The 16,570-nt window shown below is 42.3% G+C and overlaps 1 protein-coding gene across 3 annotated transcripts in view; it reads left to right on the top strand.

The window, feature by feature from the left end:
• Positions 1-941: 941 nt before the first annotated feature.
• ENPP2 (ectonucleotide pyrophosphatase/phosphodiesterase 2) overlaps positions 942-16,570 on the top strand; it is a 56,876-nt gene continuing 41,247 nt past the window's right edge. Inside the window, exons 1-8 of one of the 3 annotated variants that reach the window (XM_054167316.1) lie at positions 942-1,154; positions 1,594-1,696; positions 6,940-7,095; positions 9,258-9,383; positions 11,428-11,488; positions 12,724-12,821; positions 13,798-13,877; positions 15,096-15,215. In XM_054167316.1, the coding sequence (XP_054023291.1) occupies positions 1,104-1,154; positions 1,594-1,696; positions 6,940-7,095; positions 9,258-9,383; positions 11,428-11,488; positions 12,724-12,821; positions 13,798-13,877; positions 15,096-15,215 (795 nt within the window). In that variant the 5' untranslated portion in view covers positions 942-1,103. The other 2 variants (XM_009905778.2, XM_054167317.1) reach the window with 2 other exon arrangements.

The following is a 16,570-nucleotide window of genomic DNA, read 5'->3' on the forward strand; positions in this document are numbered from 1 at the left end:
TAAAAGGTACCAGCTTCTAGCAGGCTGGTAGCCTAACTCTGCCCTGTAAAGCTACATGGTGAGGAAGGAGAGATATTGCAGCAGGTAAGAGATGCCCCTAAACAAAGCTCAAGATTGTACATATTTAATATTGCATAGCAGTTTAAAGAACAGTGTTTCTTAATGTCACTACAGAATACAGGACAGGTCCCAGGGGAGGCTCAGTCCATCTGAGGGCTTATGAACCTTGACTCTGCCCCTTTAAATGTAATTGTTAGTAAACACTTCAATGAAAAGAGCTTTCATCAGAGAAAAAAAGAAGGGAAAAAAATAGCAAATTACACTTGTAAATAATTTGCCTTGGCAAATAATATTTAAGCCACTGATTTGAACTGTAATTCTGCCCAGTATTGTAATTTGCTTTGTAAATAGAAGCCTTTATCCAAACAGCTAGCTTTCTGTTATTGTTGATGAAAATGGGAAAATGTGGGGCAGAGGGAAGGTATCACTTCCCTTCCTTTCTGGAAGCCTGCAGTTTCCAGCTATTCCGATAAAACTGCTTGCGTTTCCATTGATCTGCACCACTGCGGGAGAACGGTGTTGAAAAATAACCCCTTACTCTGAAGCTGTCCCCTTGGCGGGTGTGTGTGTGTGTGTGTGGAACGACCGGACTCTGCTCTGCGACCCAGTTAGAAACTTCAGGAGAAGCCTTGGAGAACGAGATGGGAGCCAGAGCTCCCAAAACCTATCCGGCTGTTGCAAGGTCAGCAGTTGCGGCTGTGTGCTCGACCCGTGCCCCGAGCCCACCGCACCGTGACGCACGCAATGCTGGGTGACATTTGGGGGTGGCATTGGGATGTTTTAATTTCACAGCCCTGAGTGAGCTTCGCCCCCTTCTCGGGGAGCCAGATGGAGACGCATTTGGTTTCTCTTTTAACCATGTTACTTTTGCAAGGAGAATAAGCCGAGCAGGAACAGCTATTGGCTGCAGCAACATAAGAAAGCCCAGCTCTGCCAGAGGAAACCACATAAAAGCCTGCGTGTGTGTGTGTTTGGGGGGAGGGCGCAGCGAGGGATGATGCCTGGAGCTTCTTGTACTCGGAGCTGCGATTTGTGAGTGAAACATGATGAAATCACCCCCTGGACAAATCACACGAGCCTGTCAACCTCACCAGGTGGGATTACTTGTAGCTAATAGCCCGAACTCCCAGAGCAAGCAGAGCTCTGGGCTCAGTAAAAAGAAAAGACGACGGTGCTGTGCAGGCTTTTCAAGAATTCTCTAGTATGGCTAAGAAGGGCTGCGTCCACTCACACCAGGTAGGGGAGGAGAGGAGTGTGTTTGCTTTTGGAGGAGGAGTAGCCCGTCGCTCCTGAAAAAGTTCCTGCAAAAAGGAGCGTTTCAGCTTCAGAAAGAGATGTTTTATTCATAAACCCCTTCTGGTTTGTGTTACTCTCCAACGGTGACGCTACCAACTGCTGCTCCAGTGATGGGAACTGCAGTGCTGGGGAGCTCCAATGTACAGAAGACCATCTTTGCCCCTTTAATCGTAGTGCTCTTAGCTTGAAACTCCTGCTTTTTGCACAGTTTGCTTACTTTGCTGTTTGCTTTTGCAGGTTATATCTTTATTTGCTTTTGCCTTTGGAGTAAATGTCTGCATGGGATTTACAACAAATCGATTTAGGAGATCTGAAGAATGGGATGAGGGCCCGGTCTCAGGTACAGTAACAGACATAAATTGTACATCTGAGTACCCTTATGTTATATGCTGTGATTAGAAAGCACTCCTACGTCGGAACAGTAGTTTGCTTGTTCCTTTTCCCTCTAGGATATAGAGAAGACTAAATACCTCACCGAGCCTCAGCCAGTTGACCTTTGGGACTCACCTATAGGTCTCCTATTTACTTAAACTTTTGCTCTGTGTGCATGTGACTCTGGAAAATCTCGCTTATTTTAGGACTGAGCACTGTCAGTCTCACAGAGACAGATCTCATCAGCTCCTACACAGCAGCTGCCGTGTTTTGCGCTCCGCTCGGTTTCCTTTCTAGAGCTAAGAGAAACTCCCCGATGGGTTTAAGGGTTCTGGTTTTATTTTGGTAGCTATTGAAGTGGTTCCTAGAAACTTGATTAATGCTTTCAAGAGGCACTGGTGAGAAAAGCTTTTGGGATTTCTGTGGCTCCTGAGGTCATGCTGGTTTGTGAACAGTAGACGGCAGACATCTGACAGCGGAGACGGCCAGGGAGAGGAGAGCAGGTGTTCGTGCAGATGTGCCGTCACTGAGTCCTCTGTTTTTCGTTTGCCTCCTACTTTTTTTCTTTGGAGGAAAGCAAGAACATGACACAGAAGGGACTGTTGTTTGTGTTCTGGGGCAGTATAGAGTTTTGTGAGCTCAGGCATAGTCCAAGTGGAAAAATATAGAAAATGGAAAACTAGTCGAGTAGGCTTGACTTGTGTCTCTGTTCCTTCCTTTCGCAGGAGAAAGGAATCCTGCGGTCATTGACTTAGAGCTGGTTAATATAACTGAAGTGAAAGGGTCTCATTTGCAATGCACGTCTGTAATGATAGCTCCTGAGGTTTAATTATGAAATTGTTTACCGTGGCCAGAGTTTGTTGTGTTCCTGGTAATGTGTTTGTGTCCTTCACTCCTCTGCCTTTCACAGGAATTGGTGTCTAATCATAGGCACAATCAGGGCTGCTGATTATTGAGCAGAGGCATTTTAGGTAAACAAAAAGATAGCGGCTGTTGCTTTTGATCTTTATACAGCAGTAAAAAACATTTGCTTGAACACCAAATTTATTTCTGTTGTTATTTTCTAGTAGGTTCACCATAGTGTGTGTGTGTGTGTAACAGTGGCTTGAGGGATTTGCATTTCATGTTCTTCAGCACTGGGCTCCAAGCTGCTTCTTGCTGGTGGCTGTCTAGGCTTTAGGGCAGGGCTGCTCAGTTGATTTTTTTGCTGAAGTCCCAAAGGTCTGAAACTGCGGACCCGTTGCAGCTCATCAGTGTCAGCTCTTCTGAGCCAACCAGCACTGTTCAGCACTGCCAGGGCTGGGATCAGTAGCTGCATGCTTTTTACAGTAGCAGGAGGTTTAGCTCAGCATTCCAGAAATATAGGAAGAAATATAAGATCTCTTCCATGAGGGCAGGAGATAGGGTGCTTTTGGCAGTCTGTTGTGACTTTGCTTGAGAGTAGACTTGCACCAGTACCTGGCATTGGAGTAGTTCAGTCCAAGGTGCAACAGTGAGAGACAGAAAAGTAACAGAGGGTTTTGTCCCTTCTGTTTATCCACCTTGGTTACTTCTATTGCAGAAGGGTGTCACAGCAGAGAAATGAAGTATTGCATGTGGTCACATCTGTGTACAGGAGAAAGTGAAAAGCTACAATGGAGAGGTGCTTTTCTTGAACTCTTAGTGAAGGATGTAATTAAGATCCCCAAATCACATGATTTTGAAGTCCAGTGCAATGAAATATCCAGAATAAAAAATTAGTATAAATCCTTCTTCCACATCACTCTGTCTTGACTTATTTCTGTGTTTCTTGATGTTTAGAGTTAATTATTTTGGACTGACAAAACACTCTTTTAACCAACCTCTTACTGTATAGACCAATTTGTTATGTCTGCAGAGGTGTGCCAGAACTGTAAGCAGATTTCAGTTTTCATCTAGCATGGAATACCTCTGAGTCAAAATCAAGATTTTTCTTCCTGGTCCCTTATAAGTGTAGAATGTAGGTCAAGAAAATACCATAATGCTTAGATCCCCTCTTCTTGTTATCTTTTTACAGGGTACAGATACGTATAAGCCTTTATGCATTTGAGATGTTTAATATTTGTGGCCAAAAATTTATTTAACTGATTTTTTTTTCCACTTATAATTTCTAAAAGACATCAGAGAACCAAGGCTCCCATTTTTTCCTATCTTTGCCTTTAAGTTATTTGTTCTATGAGGTTTCTAGATGTATTTGTAAGCATTTTCAAGGAAAAGGGCCTTAGCAGTCCCTTGAGGCATGTGTCTTGGTCATCAGAGGCTGTTAGCTTAAATTTTGGAAGGTGAAACCCTGAAGTTTTTCTCACTGGATTTTTAAGTATTCATTAAAAATGGAGCCACATCTTTCTTGTGCTGGAACAGGTAGGATGCTTTCCTTAGTTTGTGACCTTTTCTTTGAAATTTTACTCACTGCAATGACACTCTGCAAAAATGGAATGCAATCTCACAATGTTAACACTATCTAGCAAATCTGATGTTCCTGATGTTTTGTATGGGTTCCATATGGGATCCAAAATGGCAAATTCTTGCCAGGTAGTATCCTTCCTGTAATGTAAACATGTTGAATTGTGTAGTCCTGTGACTGAAATACTTGAAATAAATAGTAAATATAAATAAATAATGAAATCAGACAGGAGCAGGTAGTTTGATATGGCACTTTCCAAGGTAAATATAACACATTTACAATGGAAATGTAATAATCTCTGTGGAGTGAATCATTGTTGCCCTATGTGATTTCTGTTTTTAATGTATAAGAGGCAATCCTTAGACGGTTGTTTTGAGCTTAGTTGAGGGAAGAAAAGTAGTATGGGACAGTATATGACAGGTTTATGTATTAAATAAGGAGGGGAGATCCCTCTGCCTGCAACGTGGTCCGATTGCAGGAGTTGTGGAGGGATGCAGGAATTTTGGAAAGGATTTTGAACTTGTGTAGGTTTGTTCTGGACAGGGATCTTTGTTGTTAATTTGTAAATTCCCACTAGGGCTGGAGCTCCTGATGAAATATTTTCAAATGATTCTGCATGCACCAGTACCTATGCCACGGCATTGTGCACGACCTGAAAATCAGGGTCTGGCTGCAAATGCAAGGTCAAGCATGATAAACAAAGGAATGATCTTAATGTGTTCACAGATCAGAGGAATAAAACTAAGTCCTCTTTTGTGTTGCTGTGTGGAAAATGTCCTACATTGGCTCAAGAGGTGTGACTTGAATTTGCTAAGTAATGTGGGATAATTCATCACATCTGTAATACAGTGGTTGCCAAGAGAAGTGAAAAAGCAACAGACAGGGCAGCTGGGATCAACCTTTCTTATATGAAATGGAAACCTTGTTTGCACTTACAAAAGGTAGAGCTGCAGGAAACCTTGAGCAGCTGTGTAGACCTTCTCTACATCCCAAGACATGGTCATGTATTACTGAAGTGCTCCTCTAACGTGTTCCTCAAAATCTCCAAAAGCAGAGACTACACAGATTCTGATCTGCATGCTGCAGACATAGATACATTGTGTTTAACTCCTTGGAACTCCAGAAGGCCAAAATGTTGTTTGCTTTAAAATAATAACTTAAAATATTAAGACTGTGCTTGAAGGGAATGTACCTATAGAGTGAAATGTTACTGTATGATGTTACTCTCTCTAAGCATTGCTGACCTGATTGGAAAAACAAACCCCAGAGGCAGCCATGGTCATTTACTGCTACCTTTCCCAGCAGTCATAAGAATGCACCTTGACACTGACATAATCCATGGCTGCAGCCATGCTAGGTTTGGTTAACTCAGCTGGTACCTTATTGTAGGATTGATTTGCTGCCAGGTTTGCTCCCTGAAGTGGTTTATGCTTAGTATCCAACCGGTTCCAGCCTAAGGGAAGTTGTGGAGTAGTAGTGCTGTCAGTGGGAGTTGATGGTCTGCCAGCTACTGCAATGTCATCTCCAAACTCCCCCCTTTATCTTCTTTTCCATCCATTGTCACAGTGTCTGGAGAATGACATCATGTTTGGGACAAGATTTCTCCAGTTTTTGTGGAGACTGAACTTATAGCTATGTAAACGACTCAAAATGATATAGAAGAAAAGATCAGAGCAGCTGCTTCCCAAAAGTGCCATTGCATCAGTCCTCTAAAAATTATACTGCCAATCCTGGTGAGATTTGCCAAAACCAAACCATAGTCTGAAAGAAAACAAACCCCAAGACAATTTCAAAGGCTTAATTTTAATAGGTCTCTCGAGGAACAAAAGGCATTGTGAAATTTTCCCTGGAATACCTCTGTTTTTAAAGACTAGCACACAGTCATTATTTCATGAAATACAATTAACCCTAGAGAGTAACAAGCATTTTTCTTGCTTCATGTAAGCTGCTATATAGGATTCTCTTGTAGGAAAAAAATGTATAAAATGTATAAAATCTATAAATTACTAAGCTTTGGAAAAAAGAGCAGAGTGTTACATGTCAGCTTTGACAGTAAGGGCCTTTACTAATTAATAGATTATTGAAGTCCAAAACATTATTCATGGTTTTCAAACTGGCAGTCCTCTGTTTGGTTATATGCATCAAGCACATTGATTTCCTGCCTTCCTCTATATTTTAAGTTTTTTATAATTCAGTGCTCTGCAGAAGCCACCAAAATGCTGTACTTCACGAATCCATGAATTTATAGAGCATCTCACAGTTTTCCTTCATGCCTGACGTTAATTTGGTGCCTTCCAATATAACAAACCAAGTCCTGCTGACTGCATGTAGATTAACCGCAGTCCTTTCCTGTGTAAATTGCCCAGTCAGCCATGAAAATGTCACTAGGTTTCTGAAAAGAAAGGTCTGCTCCTGAGGAATGATTGTAGCTCTTGAAATGGGGCCTTGGAGACTTCAATACATTTCTGCTAATGATCTCTTGATTGTTACAGAAGTAAAGCCAGGGCTGCTGCTTTGCAGGACATCACAGCATTCTGCTTTCTTCTTTTCATTTTTTTTTTTTCCTTCCCCCAAAAGAGCAACCTTTTTGGAATGTGTTCCTTTGTTGCTGTTGTTGTGGGGTGGTTTTGTTTGTTTGTTTTCTTTCTTCAAGCAACCCTTCTTCTCTCCCTGCTCCTTTACCAGAGCAGGCAGCCGAGGTTTTGCTCATCCAAGTGGTTTCGGGGCTGAGACGCCCATCTCACAGCTGCTGGCCTGACAAATATTGCCCTGTTTCTTATTCCACACAGTCCTGTCTGATTCCCCCTGGATCAGTACCTCTGGCTCCTGCAAAAACAGATGCTTTGAACTTGAAGAGGCAGAGCCTCCTGGCTGCCGCTGTGACAACCTGTGCAAGAGCTACAACAGCTGCTGCTTCGACTTTGATGAGCTATGCTTAAAGACAGGTAGGATGGGTCTCCTGTCCTGCACTGCCAGGCACTGTTGACAGCTGCTTTCTACAAGCAGTCGAGACCTGCCTGGTGAACAAGTGCTCCCTGCCATAACCTGCATCTCCTTACCTCACCTCACCTCACCTTGCCTTGCCAGGCAGGCTTGGCTCAGACCAAAATGCAGCCTGTATTTCCCTGCAAGGAGTAGAGGCATGTGTACCTATTGCTCCTCACTGCTGGGCTCCAGCCATGGCTTCCAGGGCAGAAAAAGCAGGGTACTGTTCATTTGAAGTGGAAAGTAGATATTCTGATACTTAGTAATTAGTTCTCAGGCAAGGAATCCTAGAATTGTTAGAGGTGGAAGGGACCTCAAGGATCATCTACTTCTAATGCCCTTGCCATGGGCAGGGACACCTCACACTAGATCAGGTTGCTCAGAGCCAGGACTTAAAAACCTCCAGGGATGAGGCTTCTACCACCTCCCTGGACAACCTGTTCCAGTGTCTCACCACCCTCATGGTGAAGAACATCATCTTTAATATCCAGTCTGAATCTACCCATTTCTATTTTGGATCAGTTTGATCTTCAGGTTACAATGAAAAGAGACATAGTAAAGGCTGGAGCTTGGTCATTCTGTGTCAGCCAGTCTTTCGGTTTGTTTTTTTTTTCCCTCCCAAGTGATCTCTTTGGAGAATTGGAGCAATTAATGCTTGCTTGGGCATTGTGGTTACTTGTGAAGGCACCTCAGGACCTGGGAGTTCTGAAGTGGCATGGGTCTTCTCAGAGTGAGCTGCAGGTGACAGGCTGGCCTTAGTACCCTTGTCCCAGATTCCAATTTCCAGCTGTCAGGATGCATATAACACACTGGTAAAAACATCTGACTTCCATTGATTGGACCCTGGGGAATGAAAATACAGCACAGGGGTTTATTTTCTTTGTTTTTTGGGTGTTGGTTTTGGTTTTTTCATGAGTCATTGGCAAAGAAAACTTCAGAGAGGGCCATGAGTTATGTTTTACTTCCTAGCATAGCGCATTTAAATTATTGTTTGTACCCATCTTCTTGAGTGTTTGCACAGTGGTCAGAGTTGACACAGGTGCCTTCTACTTTTGCCACTGAACATTTTCTTGCTTAATCAGAGAATTATACTTCCTAAGCAGCCAGAAGTGAATCAGAGAACTGTTTCAGTTGAAAAAGACCTCCAAGAACAGAGGCCAGCTGTTAACCTAACACCTCCATGACCCTTAAGTCACCTCCCAAAGTGCCATGTCTGCACACTTTTTGAATACCTCCAGGGTTGATGACTCCACCACATCTCTGGCTAGCCTCTTCCAAAGCCTGACCATGCTTTCACACCTTTTTTTTTTTTTCCCCTGATATCTAATCTAAACTTTCCCTTTGTGCAACTCAAAGGCCATTTCCTCTTGTTCTATCATTCAAGATTAGTCCGATGATTAAAATTGTCATTGCCATGCTTGAGAGTCTCAACTTCCTCAGTTCTGGTTATAATGATATAATGTTAATATCTTTGTACATCCTTAGCCCCTATTCCAAAGTGTAACAATGTACTGACCTTGAGAGATCACCCTAATTCAGACAGGCCTTTAGGTCCTAATGTCATTTGCAAGATGAGAAGAGCTGGAGTGTTTTACAGTGGCTGTGCCATGCTTTTCCTTGAAGGACAGCTCTTGTTCTCATGACTGCAGTTGGTGCTGAATCTCACCCTATAGGTGAGGAACTGATGGAAGTATTTATTCATATCCATTTACAAACACATAATCTCTTTTAAACTTTCTCTTATTTCCTGTGGATTGAATTGTGGACTCAGATAGTTGAGAGAAAAAGAATGGATTACCCAAGAAACACTGGAATTCTTAGTTTGTGGCCCCACCATTTATCAGTCAAGATCCTTCTCTTCTTTCCATCCTTTTTCTGGCATTCAGGTTGTACAAAGCCTGGAGTACTCCTGAGGGTAGCAGAAGCACTTGTATGTGGATCTTAGAGGACACAAGGATCCTTTTAATTTGTGGTTGGCATGCCTGCTTCAGAGATCTTGAAATCACTAAAATGGGGCCATAAATTTTACACCCAACTCGAATGACTTGTCAGGATTGCTTTAGTGAGTACTTTTTGTGTGGTTTATAATCTCTTGTTCTTGCTTACCTTGTGAATATTTTAGCTCGGGGCTGGGAATGTACCAAAGACCGCTGCGGAGAAACCAGGAATGATGACAATGCTTGTCACTGCTCTGAAGACTGCTTAAGTAGAGGAGATTGTTGTACTAATTACCAAGTCGTTTGCAAAGGTGCGTCTTTGGTCTTTCTACCTCTTATCTTTTCAAACCTGATACAAAGCAGCCCTGTGGGTAAAGAGTTTTTCTTCTAAAAGAGGAACCCTCTTCTTGTTTTGTTCTGATGGGGAATAGCATTTGTAATTTTTTAAGTGTTAGCAAAGATGAATCCTTTCACTTTGTGAATGGTAAAAGGATGTCGTCTTTGACGGTAGAGATAGTGATTAGAGAAGAGTCATAAGTGGGTGAAGAAGAGTTCAAAGTAAAACACAAGTGTTCAGGTGCATTTGTCTGCTTCACAGGGAAAGGAGGGATATCTGATGGTCTCAGAAGGAATGGAGCATTCCTAGATATGTTATCTCTGATTCAAAGACTTCTTCCCATCCTCAGCACAAAAGCTCTTGCTCAAACTACTTGACCTAACACCTGTAGGCTTTGTTCCTTATGGGAGGGGAGTTGTGAGACTAGGAGGGCTGTAATTCACAGACGGGTGGCATGGGCTTCAGATGGCCATGCCACCTTCTAGACAAACCATGGCTGCAGTACAGCCTGGACTGGCTTGTGGGTGGATGGGCTGTGAAGGCTTAATTTTCATGCTCTATGCTGATCTTCTGCATCATGTAATGTGTTTCACATCAGGAGCAGGTCTTCCAATCCTTGGTAATGAGCTCTGAAATTTCTCACTATTGTACCTCAGATGGTTGTGGGGGTTTTTTTGTGTGTGTTTGTTTGGTTCATTCATTAACTTCACTGGTGGGAGGCTTACAGTTTGAAAATTTTTCCTCCCCACCATTTTGGCCAACTGCATATGTTCAGAAAATGCTTATGGTCCAAACCAGTACACTGACAATGGGTGCTTTTTTTCTAGCTGAGTTTTGCTGTTGGGAATCCAAACCAAATACTTATCTTACAGCAAGTCCCATAGATTATTTTCTCCACTTTACGAAAGAACCTCCAAGCTGAGACTACTTAAATACTGGGATAGTCTTCAGTACTTGCTTTTTTGGTGAGCTCCCTCTTACAAGGCTCAAGACAGAGGGATGTCTATGCCTCCAGCTTTAACATATGTAATCTTTAATTGGCTAATAACAAATTATCTCAATGACCCTGTCACTTTGACAGCAGTAAGCTTTATGTGAGAACAGTGTTTCCTCTTCATTCATTTTTTTGCCTGTCTGAGAACAGTGTGTTGTGTTTTCTTCCCCCCACCCCCCTCGCCTTGGAAATTGTTCTTCCACCTCCTGTCATGGTCAATTGAAATTGCTGCAGGACACATTTCCTGTAGATCTTTTCCATGGCACTTACCCCACTTCCCCTTCTCCCCCTTCCCCCCTCCTCCCCCCCCATTTCATTCTAATTGAGCTGCAGTTCCTTTAATAGTGCCAGGTTCAGGAAGTGCACCTGATTAGTTAATAATTTGTTTTTCAATTGACCCGTGAAAGTGCAAGTCATGAGCCACTCTATAGTAAGCTTGCAGCAGTGAAAACTCTAAAATACTTGATTACATGAAGTAATTTTAACTAACCTAGTTCAGAGAGTATTAATGCTTTATCTGTGTCTGAGTCTTACCTGATCCATGAGCTGATCAGCTCTCTAACCAGCTGGAAACTATTTAGAGTTGTTTTTCTTCCCCAGAGTGAGTTTTGTTTTGTGTCTTTAGCCAGCTGAACAAGCTCTTGGAGACATCAGAGCTGGTGGGGTGGAAGGTGGAAATTCACAGCCAGAACCAGCACTACCTGGTTTTGATGCATTGAAGAAAATTCAAATATATGCCTACTGTGCCTAAAGTGTTACCACTGTCTCCTGCAATCAAAAGGACACTTAAGTCTGGTTTTAAGATCCATTTCTAGGAGTGCTAGTTTGGATGTTCTTGTTGAATGGAATGTAACCAGGTCATTTGTTCAGCTTTGTCAAAAGACCTGCTCATTGTTCATGGGAAGTATGACAGGGCAGCCTCTTGACTGGAACTAAACTTTATTTTTGTGAAACCTGTGCCTGTGTCCACATAATTTTATTTATTTATTTATTTTCTGAAACTCCAATGTGAATTTTCTGGTAGGAGAAACCCACTGGGTGGATGATGACTGTGAAGAGATAAAGACTCCTGAATGTCCCGCAGGGTAAGTGTTTCGTACCCAATTGCAAAGCTAACTGCAGCAAGGCCGATGGTCTCCAGCTCTGCCCTGGGCTTCTGAACACCACATTCCTGTACTGTCCCTGTCACACAGGCTGAATGGCAGTGGACTGGATGCTTTCCAGTGCTTCACCATTTGTACAATTAGGCTGATAATATTGTAAAACTTTTGCCTTTGAGTTTCCGGCTGAGTAGTGCAGTGTATGATATGTGAACTTGAACTCCTGGTGTTTGATCACTTGATCAAAGATAGATTTGCCTGCTTCACTTGCACACATGAGGAAGATAACCACACCTCCTTGAAGTCAGTGGAAAGGTTTAGGTTTTTCTGAGTTCAATAAAACTGAGGTTGAGCCATAAGTGAACACAGTTCAGGATTGTTATTTTTTTCAGTTGAATTTTGTATTTTTACTGTGATTTTCCTAAATGAAAGGATTTCTAAATTGCAATAGGATACAGGCTTGATTTGGTGAGGTATTTGAGCACATGAATATCATTGAGAAAGTAAGCACTTTTGGAATCACTTAGCTCACTATTATCCTTAAAGGTAAACGTCTGTTCAGTTGCTGTGTTGCATTGCAGCTCAGTCTGTGCTATTAGGAGGAGATAGGAGCCCCTGCTTGTCCTAGTGATAGTGATGGCTCCATATACCTGCAGCAGGTAACTAACATCAAAACCCAACTGTGTCTGTCCAGGATACACATCTACCTTCTTAGGATAGATGCTACTCTCAGTAGCAGTAGTAAATGAAAGTATAATAAAGTAACATGTGTTGTTATTTTAGCATGTGAGAATGAGCTCTACCTCTCAGAGATCACTCAAAATGCCACATGGACTTCTGTTTGTGAAGTAAGAAAACCAGCTGTCATGAGATAGGGTTTTTAACTACAGATTATATGCTAGTGTGGGTGCTCATGAATACTGTTTTTGTCTAGTTTTTCATCTATAAGGACTTGCACTTTCAAGCCATGTGCTTTTAGCTGCTCAGGGAAGGTATCTTTTATGCTGGAGCTCAGCCCTCTCACTGACCATGAGTGAAGACTGGATGTTAGTAGTGTGAAGATTATTGATTTGTGTTCATCTCTTAAGTAAACAAAATAATTATAGACATGCAGCATATTCAGTAACTGTACTTCAGATTCTTTGGAGTGTCAGTGAGCAAGTGGAGAGAGGAGGAAAAAAGGAAGCACTGCTTTACATTCCTACTGCTTTTACTTTTAGCTTTGTTCGTCCTCCTTTGATCATCTTCTCTGTTGACGGCTTCCGTGCATCATATATGAAGAAAGGGAGCAAGGTCATGCCCAATATTGAAAAACTGAGTGAGTGCATCTGTTTTCTTAAAATAAATGAAAGACAGTCTCTTGCTTTTCATTGTTTGTTGAGCAACAGAAGTCAGCATAGAACTGGTGGGCAGAAGAGCTTCACCAAATGCTGAGCTACTCCACCTGAAAGCCTAACAAAGATTAAGTCTTTTTTTTCCACAAGAGGGAAAAGGCAGAAGTCTCCTTTGGTTTGGGTAGCATTACCTAGTTCCTTGAAAGCATACAGCAGTGTAGGGAGAGAGCTGCTGCTTTGGGGAATGTCGCTTAGGACCAGTGACCTTCAGGTGGTTTTATCAACAAGAAACACATCTTCAGTACCTGATAGGTCTCCTGCACTCTGAAAGGCTAGTTAGGAAGCGCCCATGAAATACTCCACTTGATCCACAAGTAGTGACTGTGTGGAAACTGGCTGGGGACATGCCCTAATGATGGGCAGCCCTGCACTCACCTTCAGAAGTGTTGATCCTCCTGTTTGTGTAGCCATCTATGGTAAAGGCCTTCTCTAACCTAAATGATCCTGTGATCAGGAGGCTGTGGGCAAAGCCCATTGTGAAACCGCAGCTTTAGTTTATTTGTTACTGAAAATCAGCCTGCATTTTCTCATGTTATTTTACTTATCAAGATACTTCTAATGAGTCTGGACTCTGGAAGGAAGCTAGTTCAGAAGAGAAAACACTCTAAGGAAATGCATAGTCTAACAGTACATAACAGTAGCCTAACAGTCTAAGGTTCTGCAGTTCTCTGGCTGCATCATTTCAGTTGTTTATTGTGAAGTGCAAAGAGTGCGTGAGTGGATTTACTACTGTCCCATGGGGAAACCTGCCAATTCAAAGCAGCAGAAGGTTCATGTAAATTGGTTATATTTTAACCAGTTTCTGCAGCAGAGTCCCAGCAAATTGCTTCCTTTGTTTCTATTTTTCCTCTCGGAGAGCTTCACTTCCTAATGTTTGTGTTCACTATTGATTTTTTTCAGGATCTTGTGGAACACATTCTCCTTACATGAGACCTGTCTACCCTACAAAAACCTTCCCCAACTTGTACACCCTTGCTACTGTAAGTTCCTGGGAAGGATTTTTGGTGATAAAAGTGTTGCACTGCAGTAGAAACACAGGTTGTGGGAAGTAAGATTTTTATTTTTTAACATTTTTTTTTCCTTTTAACAGAACAGCCTCACTGTCAATCCTTCTCACTCTTAATTTATGTATTTTCTTCAGTATTGTGAATTTCTGAGATATAGATTATCTCAGAAATTCGCCACTGTACAGGTTTACAGCTTCTCTGTGCTTGCTTACATCTACTTTCACAGTTCTTTGTGCTGCTGTGTAATTACAGGTCACATTTTTTTCCTAGGGGGAATAAAACCACCCCTGCCCAGAATACAACCAACAGTTGTTCCTTCATTGGAGTAGCTGAAGTCATTGGGGCTGACTTAGCAGCTGACTTGCAATTTACAGCTGCTTAGTGTGTCTGGATGCTGTTTTGGCCCTGCAGTAAAACAAACCATCACCTCTGCACTCCAGTGGCATGGCTGGTGGTCAGGCTTTCTCCACCCTGGCATGCAGATGCTCCTGTGTGACAGTGACAATGCTCTCAAAGTTGGGTTAAGGTGCTCCTTACCAGCACCTGTCCACCCCTCCCCACCCCCTTTCCTTTTTCCATGTAGCCTGTGTACAAATGGTAAATGGGAAAAGAGGGAATGGGGAAACAGAATAGCTGGGAATGAGAGAGAGCTAAGAGAAAGGGACAAGAACAGAAGTTTCTTAAATTGCCTTTACTGCTAGACAAATTATGTTGTAAACCATAGCTTTGGTTGACTTGCCTTATTTTTCTTGGGGAAAAAAACCTCTTATCTCACAGAGGTTCTGCTGAAGATAAAACACAGAATGGAAATGCTAAGTGTTACTCTTGCAACCAGAGAATGAATTACTGTTTCCAGAAAGGCCAGCTCATGAAGAGGAACTGAAAGTTCAAATCAATCTTCTTTTCATAAAATTTTGCTTACTTTAGATGGCCTCAAACTAAAATTTAGCCAGTGTGAAAGTAACTTAAAGTATTGAGTAACATGAGTCTTCATGCTTTTTAGCACAATTCAGTCATCTCCTACTGCTTTTGTTACTGCAGCCAGTTTTAATAAGCTTATCTTCGAGTTAAAACCTTCTCTGGTGTGCAGTTACAAAGAGATCTGTTTTGAAATTATGTAGTGGTATCTGCAGATAGCTGTGAAGAACTGAATGTGTGGGATTTCACTGACTGATTTACTTCTGCACAAAGGGACTCTATCCTGAATCACATGGAATCGTTGGCAATTCGATGTATGACCCAGTGTTTGATGCCAGCTTCAGTCTTCGAGGGCGAGAGAAATTCAATCACAGATGGTGGGGAGGTCAACCAGTAAGTTTCATATTCCCTCCTTCTTCCCTTCTCCCTCTCTTCCCCTCCCCCTGTGCTGTGGGACATAGCCAGTAATAATAATTAAAAACAAAAAAAGAAAGGCATCTGTGAACAATTTGTACCTAATTTCCCTCACCCCCTGCCCTGGCTGGCCCTGTGTCTATCAATTTAATGTTACATTTTGAGGTGGAATTGGCTTTTCAGAATAATAAAGCCATTGATTATGGAAAGGTGCTTGTGTTGATAAGTATAAATTAGACATAGCTAGGGAAAAAAACCCCTCATTTTAGTCAACAGTTTAACACTATATTTTCTTCTCTGTGGCATAATGTTTCCTTTTCATTATGGGTTTCTTAGGTCTCCATCCCAGTAATATTCTTGTGGCTGTTTCAGTATGAATGTTCTGTCATCACAGCATGGCACAACTTCATAATTATTATTTGTTGTGTCCACAAGTGATGGCTGTTACCTGACTTGCTGCAGAGGCTGTAGACAGCTGTGAATTAATTTCTGCCTTGAGGACAGCAGCAGTGGCTGAAGTAGGTCCTCTTTCTCAGACTAGTGTTGGACTTTGGTTTCTCCAGGTCTGAATTCTAGGCAAGGAAATGGCCTCTTGTGTTACTCCAATTAGGAAGGTCCCCTTGCTTCTGCTACTCCTGTTATTGCATGCTGTGGTCACTTGCTTTGCCAACAAAAGTGGTCTTAAATTAATAAGTTTTACATGAATGCAGCAAAGGTACATGCACATTTCATCGCACTGGTTGCTTAGTTTAAAAGCTCCTTGAGCAGTCTGACCGGGTAACACCACAAAAAAATGAGGTGATAGAGATGGGGAAATTGGAAGGGGTTTGAGAGCACAACAGTCTGTCATTGCTGTTTGCTAAAGTGATCAGTGTCATCCCCTAAATCTCTTAAAATGGAAATATCCCTAGAGACTGCAGGAAGTTACTCAGATGGTTTTAGGCTTAGCAAGTGCGTGTGTTACTTGTCTGCATGTGGTTTTAGTCTGCAACAAATGCAAGACAAGATAATTTGGAGCTGCAGGCAGATGTGTGACTGGCAGATGTGTCTGGCTGTAGCCGAGCCACAGTGAGGCATTTGTGCTCTTGGTGTGCTCTTGGTGTAACAGTGAGTGCAGTCACTCACTCCCTTGCCCAGCTATGACCTGGGTTAGCTTTTAACACCGGTTACATGGAGAGGTGAGAGTGAGTAATGTGTCTAGCTATTATCCTTCTAGATGTAAGCAAAGAAGCAGGATCAAAACTAGGAGCAGTGAAAAGGCAGCAGCAGGTAACCCTTTCCTCCTCAGCTACAGCCAGCATCATGCAGCTAACAAAGTGTGCCTGCTGCAGCCA

The sequence above is a fragment of the Dryobates pubescens genome, chromosome 14 (assembly GCF_014839835.1).
Source record: "Dryobates pubescens isolate bDryPub1 chromosome 14, bDryPub1.pri, whole genome shotgun sequence".
In the NCBI taxonomy this organism is placed as follows: domain Eukaryota; kingdom Metazoa; phylum Chordata; class Aves; order Piciformes; family Picidae; genus Dryobates; species Dryobates pubescens.